We start from the raw sequence: 10,870 nt of genomic DNA on the forward strand, positions 1-10,870 counted from the left end.
GACCGGTCAAAGTAAGCGTTCCCATTTTTTAGACCCCCTTGGTAGTCCGCGTAACTTTTTACCCCCTTGGTATTACTTGGCGTAGGACAATTGGTTTTTATTATCAATATTTAGTATATTAGTATGAAAGTATGTTCCTTACGGTAGAAATTGATGTTAAATCTACTAGCTCAAAGTACGTGGTAACTTTTTTACCATTTGGGGACTTTTTCTCCTCTAAAAATTGCTAGCCAAAAGCGACCATTTCATGAATGACATGAAATAAATACACCGAATCATAATATCGAACGACAGTCGACTGCAATAATACTATCGAATACTTACTGTTGCAAGAGCATGCAACAGAAAGGCAGTTTCCAAATATTTAAACGCAGTTTTTTTTGTAGATAGGCGCTAAATTTTTTCTGAAATAAGTACATTTTAGATTTAGTATTTAGAGACTAGAATTGAGGTTATTCACACATACGTTTAGTGCCTTATTGATCCGTTCACACTTTCCGGATGCTATTCCCATGAGTAGCAAATCATCAATCTTGGCATCTGATTAAGTATAATAATTTTACGCATTGTACAGATATAGATAGCAATACTTTTAGCCTAATTACCTCTTAAATAATCCTATAGTTATAATAGTGCTCGCAATAATTTTGCTCAGCAACTTCCAATCGACCATAACCTTAGAATAAGGTATTATTAATTCAGTATATTTTTTGGATCATATTATCCACACTATTACCTTTAGTTCAATCACTTTTAGCAAAATAAATTCATAATTGTAAGTATAATATAAGTAATTATAAGTAGATTGTAAGTAAATTTAAGCGAAAACGAAGACTGTGATCATCTGACTGGCTAAGATACATGTGAACTATTAATTGTAGATTTCTTTTCATTCCCATCTATCGGCTGAAGGGCATCTGACGGGCAGTCTGCTAGCGGTGACAATCCCGCCGCTGGTACCGGGTGTGGTATGCGTTTACCTAGGAGGAGTTCGCCAAAGGGCGCAACACTCCCCCCCAGTACGCTGGATCTCGAATCCTGCTTACTACTCGTTACTCCGACGTCCAGGATAGCGAGTTTGACGGCTGGTCGTTCATATACTCCCAGGCTAGTTTGTACGGTGGCACTTCGGACTTGGCCATCTTTGTTCCTGGTCGCCACAACTCTGCCTTTAGGCCACACGTTTCGTGGTAGGGTAGGATCCACTATGATAACGACGTCTCCTACGCGGATTGGTCTTGTAGGTTGATGCCATTTGGTTCGACGACAGATTGTTGGTAAATATTCGCGAACCCATCTTCGCCAAAAGTGGTTGGCATAAATTTGTGAAGTCTTCCAATTATTTCTAAGCGCGGCAGGGCTATCATCGAATATTGTGAGCGGTTTGCATCCACTCGAGGAGTGAACCAAGAAATGATTGGGTGTGAGCGCATGAGGGTTCTCGTCATCAATGGGAATATAAGTAAGGGGTCGTGAATTGATTACATTTGCAATTTCTAATAGTGTATTCCGGAGTACTTCGTCAGTCGGATGGCGTGGTAGTTTCATCTGGTTGAGGATTTTCTTGACAGATTGCACCATCCTTTCCCAGCTGCCTCCCATGTGCGGGGAACCTGGAGGGTTGAACGACCATTTGGTGTGGGATGTAGTGAACTCCTTGAGCAGCATATTTTCATCGATTTTCTGGTACGCGTCCTTCAATTCACGGTCGGCACCGACAAAGTTTGTCCCTTTGTCATTAAAAAGCTCCAGAGGAGTACCTCGCAATGCCATGAAGTTTCGAAGCGCCAGTATGCACGAGTCGGTATTGAGTGAGTGTGCAATCTCGATATGAACTGCTCTAGTTACCAAACAGGTGAGGAGCACTCCCCAGCGTTTCTCTACACGTCGACCAATAGCAACAGACATCGGACCGAAGTAGTCCACTCCGGTGTACGAGAATGGTCTGGTGAACGCGGCTAGTCTTGCTGGTGGAAGATCGGCCATGAGAGGAGCAGCAGGACGAGCAAGACGATTCTTACAGGTTTGACAGGACATCCGAATCTTGTAACATACACGGCGCAGTTTCGGAATTCTGTACTTCTGCCTAATCTCGTTCACAACCGTCTCGTGGTTTAGGTGATGGTAATGCAGGTGCACAGATCGTACGATGAGTTCCGTAACATGATGATTCCGTGGAAGAATAATGGGACAGCTAGCGTCCGGCTCGGTATATTCGCATGCACCTGTTCTTCCGCGCATTCGCATCACATAGAAATTGTCGAGATACGGTGATAGTTGGTAGATGGAACTGCTTTTAGGTAAACGGTACTTGTATGCATCGTCACAGTTAGCTGCTTTAGTGAGTGCGGCAATTTCCTCGAGGTAGACGGACTCCTGTGCGATTCGATGCAGGTATGATTCCGCCGCCAATAGTTCTTCTTTGGTGAGCTCACCGAGCGAGAGAGGTGTTCCATCTATCGTTGCTTTGAGGTTTCGAACGTAACGCTTCAGCTGAGCCGTATGACGTAGAAGGCGCTTCCAAGTCGAAAATTTTTCGCAGTCTATGACTGAGGCAGAAGCGCAATGTAATCCAACAGAATGTTTTTGTTCCAATGTTGTAGTACCAATGTGTGTTAGCATTTCTGGCCATTCCGTCTGCTTTTCCCAGATAAAATCCTGTCCGCGGACCCATCTGCTGTTTTGGGAAAGATCAGGAGTTCGCTGCCACTTGGTCCCGTCGTCGGCAGGGTTCAATTTGGAGGGTACCCATCGCCATTCAGATAGTTCGCTGTTCTCCAGAATCTCGCCGACCCGGAAACCAACGAACGGACTGAATCGTCTATGGTCAGAGTGTAACCAACACAGAACGTCACGTGCATCAGTCCAGAACAATCTTTTGTTGATATTTATCCGATGGCTCTCTGCTACTGTCCGTGCTAAGCGAACTCCAACTACAGCTGCTTGCAGTTCGAGTCGAGGAATCGACGTCAGTTTGTTGGGCGCAACACGAGTTTTAGCTGCAACAAAAGCGCATTCGATTTTATCATTTTCTTCGAACCGCAGATATGCGACCGCAGCGATACCGTTTATGCTCGCATCTACGAAAATATGTAACTGCACGTTTGTTTGCGTTGAGCATGAAGTAGTTAGACGGTAACATCTTGGCACTGAAACTGTTTCTACCTTTTCGATGACTCCTAACCAGGTACGCCATTTTTCAAGTTGCGTAGATGTGATCACTTCATCCCAGCCAATCCCTGAACGCCAGACCTCCTGGATCAAGATTTTGAGGTACATCAAGATGTTGCCAAGAAGGCCTAATGGATCGAATATGCTCATCAGTACACGAACAACCTCTCTCTTCGTTGGTACACATCGACCACTGAGTAAATCTTCGCCGGGTTTTGTCGGTAGTTTGAAGGTGAATGTGTCAGTGGATGAGTTCCACCACATTCCCAACACTTTTTCGGTTGAAAACTGCGAAATCACATTCAGGTTCATTTCGTCCACCTCTCGCTCGCTCAGGGCTGCCTGCACGTTTTTTGAGTTCGATCGCCATCCTCTTATCTCAAAACCACCTTGTGCATGTATCTCTCGAACATTCATTGCTAACTCGATCGCTTCCCGCTCTGTTTCGACGCTGCTTAGCATATCGTCCACGTAATGGTCGTGGACAATAGCGTTGACTGCAACCGGGAATTCTTCGGCAAATCGTTTCGCATTAGTGTTTTTGACGAATTGTGCACAGCTTGGGGAACAGCTCGCCCCAAACGTCATCACCTGCATGACGTAGACATGCGGAGTTGAACCAGGGTGCCCGTTGTTCCATAGGAAGCGTTGACAGTGCTGATCATCTCGGTGAATTCCAACTTGGTGGAACATTTCCCGAATGTCACCTGTTACTGCTATACGAAACTCTCGAAAACGAAACAAAACGCGAAGAAGCGAAGAAAGCTGATCGGGACCCTTAAGGAGAAAGCTATTTAATGATACACCTCGTACTGTTGCAGCGGCGTCCCACACAATGCGCAGTTTACCTGGTTTATTCGCGTTAGCAACAACAAAAATCGGAAGATACCAGACACGATCTCGTCGAACTCGTTCCTCATCTTCGGTTAATTTTCTGATGTATCCTTTCCGCTCATAATCCTGGATTTTTGCTTGAAGGGCAACCGATAGTTCTGGTTCACGACTCATCCGCTTCTCCAAACACCGAAATCGATTAAGGGCCATGGATTTTGTTTCCGGTAGCTGAAAGTTGTCAAACTTCCACAGCAGCCTTGTCGTATATCGCTTTCCCTCAAGAACTGTATGCGACCTCAGTAGATCCATGGCACGTTCGTCAGCTTTGGACATTAGCGGTTCACTGGGCGCCTGGATGCCGAGACTGTCTAGCGAGAAATAGTTTTTCATATCTCTGTGCATGGCTTCGCACTGGCAGATATGATAGTTGAATTCCCTTTTATCTTTGTTCCCAGGCGAGTTTTCGTCAACCGAACATGGGCCGTAAACAATCCATCCTAGCCGAGTGAGAGTGGCAACTGGTTGATTTTCTCCTCCTTCTCGTGCTTCAATCGGTTGGTCTAGATGAATATTGTCCATTCCCAGGAGTATTCTTGGACGGATACTTTCGTACGAGTCGATGGGCAGACCAGACAAATGTTTGTAATGTTTAGAAAGATCATCTATATGCATCGTCTGTGCAGGTAATTGCAAATTTTCAACAGTGTGCACTTTGTTCAGACGATTGCGTTTTTCACCTTGACTTCCAGAAATGTCCACCGAGCATTTCACCGATTTTGACTCAAATCGGCCTTGGCCTCCTGTCCAACTGATGCATAATGGGTGTTTTTCTCCTCCTAGCTCGAGTTCTTCCCAAAGGCTGTGTTCCATCAATGAGCATGTGGAGCCACTATCGAGGAAGGCATAAACATCGAACGACTTTCCTCCTTTTCCATATATAGTGATCTTGACGTACTTGAACAGGACTGCTCCGAGACAACACTGGTGTGCATTGCATGAATTGAACTTCGAAGCTTGGATAGGAAGCTTGTGCTTGCTGTCGTCATGAAGGAGCTGGTGGTGTAAATAAGGACAACCGTTCCTGCCACAGAGTACCTTTGTCTCGCAAGATTTGAAGTGTTTTTTCAAGCACTTGCGGCAGACATTCGTTTCCTTGATAACCGACCAGCGGGACTGTGGAGACATTTTGCGAAATTTGTCACATTTTTCCAGAGAAGAACAGCCTTTTTCACACGCTTTTAGGGAAGTGGCCAGGTGCAACATCGGAATGTACATGAATGTATGCTTCTTCTTTGCGTTCCCGTTGATTTCGCTGACACTTGACTATGGGTAGTGGCCTTGTCACCTTGCTCAACGCTTCCACTAAATTCCCAAACCATTCGCTGAAGTCAGCCAGAGACACGGTGCTCTTACGTTGACGATGAAGAGCCCAGTTGACCTTGATTGTAGGTGGCAAGCATTCGACCAGCTCTTGTAGCAGTGCGATGTTGTACAAACATTCGTCCATCTGACATGCCTGAGCAGTAGCGCAAAGATTTTGCACTGCAACACCAAAATCTATAATCGTGTCCATGCGGTCAGTTTTCGGTTGAGGCATTGCCCGAACGCGTCTTACTATAGTCTCAACTATGATCTCCGGGTTCCCAAATAAAGTTTTTAGTCTACTGATAATCACGGGGACGTTCTCAGGGTGTAGCAGTAAACTTTTGACTGAGCTAAGGGCGCGATCATACAGACTACGTTCCAAACGATCTAGAAGTTCATCGTTTTTAAATCCGCACATCCTCGTAGTGCGTTCATATGCTGCTATGAATCGTGGCCAATCTTCCGGATCACCTCCGAAGCGTGGGAGATCCTTCACTGTGTGCCGCGCAGCTAATTGACCTTTATTCAGCAGCACATCAATCGGTTGGACATGTGGCACAGGGCACGGCAGCGTTGCGGACCGATTTCGGGGAGGTGTGAGCTCTAGTGGATGCGAGTAACCAGGCAAGCCAGTTTCGTTGATTGGCAGCGGGTGACTGGCAGTCCGATCCGTTTCACGTAACCAATCGTCGATTTTCTGGATATTTGTGCTTGATTCGATGTCGGAGTCATCCTCTGTATCCTGTTCCAATAGTAAACGTTCAAGTGCTAGCTTTTCCTCGAGTTGCTTCTTCTCCAGTGCTTGTCTTTCCATCAGACCCTTCATCTGGAGTTCTCGCAGTTTTGCAGATCTATTTGTGCCCTTTGATGACAACGAAATGGCACTTCCACCGTGAGTGGATTTTTCCGTCCTTTCAGTTATAGTGCTTAGTGGTAGCGTTGTGATCTTCTTCGTGGTTCCTAGGATGTTCTGCTGTGGCTGATTTGATGGGAATTCATACTGAGCAATCCTAGCAGTTTGTTGGTGGGCGATCGAGTTTTCACCCAGCGTCCTTTGCGTTCGTTCAAGCTGTTCACGAAGTTCGCGATTTACTTTCTCCAGTGTATGCATGCGTTGATTACCGTCAAAGTGACTCGATGCAGGTACTGAACCGGATTTAACGGGGGTAGAGGCTGCTAGAGGTTCCTTCGAGACGTTCTCGTTTCTGATTAGCTGTTCTGAGGCTGCTAAGTATTCAGAACCGTACTCTCCGTACTGCTGTTGTAGCTCTTGATGCTTCAACACTTGCCGCAGCTGTTCCAGTAGCCGCTGCTGCTCTAGTTGATGCTTCTTCCGCTGCTCCTGCAGTTTCATCTGGAGAATGGCATTACTGGACTCGGCAGACATCTTCGAACAATCGTTACAGATCCAGGGACCGTCCAGTACTTCGGAGGTCACTTGCACACACTCGTAGTGGTAACAGAACTTGCACTCAACACAAGACACCGTGCGATTGCCATCTTTTTGGTTGCATTTTCCGCACTTCGCGCCAATATCTCCTGGATTACGCTTTGCATCATCATTGCGATCCGCTACACTCTTGGTAGACATTCCGGGGTATTAAACAAAAAATTTAATATGTTGCATGCTCTTGCAACACTTACGTTCCACTCAAGCTGCTCTCGAGTTCGATGTTTTAATTCTATCATTTATTAATGCGAAACAAAGTCGAATTCGATTCGATAGAATATTGATCGAAATGTCTCTGTTAATATCAGAAGCATGACTCAGTTACAGAGCTCAGAGAAAGAGTCAAGTCAGCGTAGTACAAGATCAGTGCATGTAATCTGTCATGATTCAACTCACTGAGAAACCTAAGAAATTGTTTCAAAATCGTTCAACGCGGGTCCAACGATGGACGTCTGTTGAACGGTTACGTGGACGTCGTCCAAGGTTAGTCCAAGTTCTTAGGGAGCATGCGGAAACGAATGAAACAGCTATTCAAAAACAATGGGAGTTAATCTTATAAATATAGGATATTCTGTGGAATATAAAGGCACAATAGTTGATTTGTATAAGAGTGATAAAGCATCAGATTTGAAAATAAGTAAAATATTTATTTTGCATTTTTATGGAGTACATGTATTTAAACATTTGTCTTATTCTTATCCCAGAAAACCTATACGCATGCTACACGCCATCAAGGGACTCATCGGAGCACCGCAGAACAACTTTAGGCTGTTGAAAAATGGCCGCATCGTTTACGACGAGAAGCAGGAGAAATGCGTCTTCAATCGAATCCTAAAGGAGATCTTCCAACGTGATGGACGCACCAAAGAAGAGTACGTTGGTCGAATAAGCCGCTCGGAGGTGGTCGCTCGGTAGTGGTTGATTGTCGAATTCTTTCATTCTTTTCAGGAGAAAAACCATTTTTATGAACTTGATAAAGGAAACGCTGCTGAAGGATTTCTCCGGTTACGAGGCGCATTGTGATCGAAAGCTGCTAACGATTAGGAAGGATAGGAAAAAGGTGAGGATATGGGTTCATCATTGGTTCGAAACTGAATCTTTTTTTTTGAACGATTTCTTTTCATATATCGACAACAGAAGGATAAAAATCTCATTCATCACCGTACCTGCAGTTCAATCAATTATCAGTTTCTACCGGCAAATTGTGCGCTTAAGCAAATCCTGGACGCACAACTTTTGGTCAAGGTTAGTCAGTCGTGAAAACAATGTAGATTATCCTAAGCATTTGGAAAGCATTATTCTTCTTACTTTCAGTCAAGTCTAGCTGAAATCCGACAGGACAAGCTTCCAGTGGACTCGGACGATTCATTCCAATATGTAGACGAACTGTATGAGAAATATTTAGACTGTCTTGAGGATTGTAGCAGCGGGAACGAAGCCAGCGAGAATGAAATAAAAAGAACGATCTCCGAAAGGTTGAAGAATTTCACCGATTTCTACCTGGACGTAGAGGGAAAATATCAGCTGGGTGCCACTGCACTGGATTGTTCCATTATGATAACCTTCCGACGATTGGCCGACCGTGAAGAGGACAGGTATGTTTTTATAGATGTGAAATTTAAAGGTCCAGGTGTCGATCTAGTTATTGCTATTTTATTACTCAAGAATTCTCGCTTGTTATTTATTTGCCCTGAACAACATTAATTAAAAACAGTAAATCATTTTAGGTTACCACCGACCGCTAAAGCACACATCATCAGTATTGAAAACATGAAGTTTCTTGTTAATGTGACCATCACCGATCTAGACCCAAAATCACTCAATCATCACAGGAAATACATTGAACAATTGCGCGATTCCATAGGAGCATACCGAGAGTTTACGTCTAAAATCAGGCGCTAGCAAATTATACTCGTAATATAAAGCAATACTAACAGTTAGTTGACATTGTGCTGAGATTATGTTAACGTAAACAAACATAGCTCGGAAAGTTTTAGAACAATTGCTATTTATTATACCACCTATTCCTAATAGAAACATTTTATGCAAGGTTTTAGTAGGTTTAAACAAATTTTTAATTTATTCCCTATAGCTGAAACAACACAAAGGCACTTTTCATCATGTAAACTATTTATACGTAATTAATTTATGATGCTATTTATTGACTAGTAATTGATCTAACAATGATTGCGCAAAGTTTTCTAAGATTAATATTCTCGCTATTGATGGCTCAAATGTTGAGATTGACCATATTCGTTTGAATTCAATTACCAACTAGACTAAACTAGGAAACTGCCATGACCACGTCTCTACCGACCACTGGTTTTTAACTGTTAAGTGTAAAGCTAGAAATATATTTGAACAGAGAATTATATTTGTTTGCTTGCGACTGAACCAAAAGAACAGTCTACAAAACGATTAAAAAACTATTCCTGTTTTTAAGATACAACAAAAGCATATGACACGAAAACCCACTGCTGTTAAATATATATAAGAGAACATCTAGAATGATTTTTTCGATGTCAGACTAGAAATCGCGAAGACTGTGTAGGTTTGACCAATTTCTATGATCGAACAGATTAGCTGAGGTATGACTGCAAGAAACGCTTGATGACATGTACAACAAGCACATCATCATTCCAATAGTACAATGTCAACAAACGACCAGGAAGCGCAAGGATGGGTTATGAAAAGGAACGGCCATTGCAGACCAAAACAACCTGGCTTGCAACTGTAAATTTCTACGGATATCAGAAAACGAGTCTGCGGTGTTCCTACCAGTGATGGGAGAAAAGATAATCATAGTCTACATCTAGACCCGATCATCGGACGCGCAAGTCTAAATACAACATCCTACATACATGCTCATAGGTAGATCACATCGCTATGCCCCGCATCTCCCAATTTCAGAAACTAAAATTTGAATACCTAGATGGAATAGCTGGATTCTGAGAACATCACATGCCAACACTAACGGTACGTCATCGTTTGCCCAATAATGCAGTAGAAGGAAGAAAATAACAATCGAATCAACAGTTCAGCATTAAAAAGAGCCAACAACCACAATTCCAAGTACTGCTGACAATCGACCCAGAAGCAAAAGACCGTTATGGAATGGTGCACTAGACTTCTCCACATTTTTAAAAAGTTTGAAAATTTACATGGGTCACCCCAAATTCTTGCTCTAGGTGTAAATTGGGGAGCTTTCGCCAAAAATGACTTAATTGGGACATGAGTAAGAGGTGTCTCCAATCAAAAAATTTGTTTTTATTATGTATGTTTCCATAGTAAGATCACTTAAGGAATCACACTTTTTGGCGAACGTTTTGAAATTCACACCTTGAACAAAAATCTGAGCTGACCCAAGTATATTTCAAAACTTTTTCAAAATGTGGAGAGGTCTAGGGTACACCTCAACACCATTACAACATATATCCGGGATGAATGAAACACGTCAAGGACTCCCAGACGCAACAAAACGGAGCGAACACTCGAAGCAGTACAAAAGGAGTTACTCGCAGATCGCCAAACCCTACACTGATGCGTAAGTAGCGCAAAGCCAGGAATGCAGTCAAGCATAAAGACCAACAGGAAGAGAAAATAAAACAGTTTTTTGAAAACCTGGAAAACTATCCACTATTAGACAGGTTTCGTCTAACAATCAGATATCTGAGGCGAAAAGCTCTGCAACACATATTCTGATCTGTACCTGGGAGGAGAAACTGTAGGCTAGTGCGAACCCGACCGAAGTAACTCTATTCCCAGAGCAGACGGTATCACCTGGAGAATCAGGACCAACGCTCTGTGATGTACAGCGAATTCGCATGATGTTGCGCAATAGCACTGGGGCAGGAACAGATGGAGTACTCCCAGAGCTAATCAAATATGACCACGAAAACTCTACAGGAAGAAATATACAAGCTGCTACAATGGATTTGGAGAAAGAATGAAGTTCCTTCCTGAATAATGGAAACAGTACAAGTGCCCATCACAAAAAATCCAAGACCAAAGGGAATAGAGGAATATAGAAGAATAACATTATGCCCGGTA

The 10,870-nt window shown here is 43.4% G+C and overlaps 1 protein-coding gene across 3 annotated transcripts in view; it reads left to right on the top strand.

Annotated features, from left to right (window-relative positions):
* LOC131681588 (inositol-pentakisphosphate 2-kinase) overlaps nt 1–9,189 on the top strand; it is a 348,483-nt gene extending 339,294 nt beyond the window's left edge. For 2 of the 3 annotated variants that reach the window (XM_058962473.1, XM_058962474.1), the window contains 5 exons: nt 7,525–7,692; nt 7,769–7,880; nt 7,958–8,065; nt 8,135–8,415; nt 8,548–9,189. In XM_058962473.1, coding sequence (XP_058818456.1) covers nt 7,525–7,692; nt 7,769–7,880; nt 7,958–8,065; nt 8,135–8,415; nt 8,548–8,722 — 844 coding nt within the window. In that variant the 3' untranslated portion in view covers nt 8,723–9,189. The remainder of the gene's footprint in view (nt 1–7,524; nt 7,693–7,768; nt 7,881–7,957; nt 8,066–8,134; nt 8,416–8,547) is intronic. The other variant, XM_058962476.1, reaches the window with a different exon arrangement.
* The last annotated feature ends 1,681 nt before the right edge of the window (nt 9,190–10,870 follow it).

The sequence above is a fragment of the Topomyia yanbarensis genome, chromosome 2 (genome assembly GCF_030247195.1).
Source record: "Topomyia yanbarensis strain Yona2022 chromosome 2, ASM3024719v1, whole genome shotgun sequence".
NCBI lineage: Eukaryota > Metazoa > Arthropoda > Insecta > Diptera > Culicidae > Topomyia > Topomyia yanbarensis.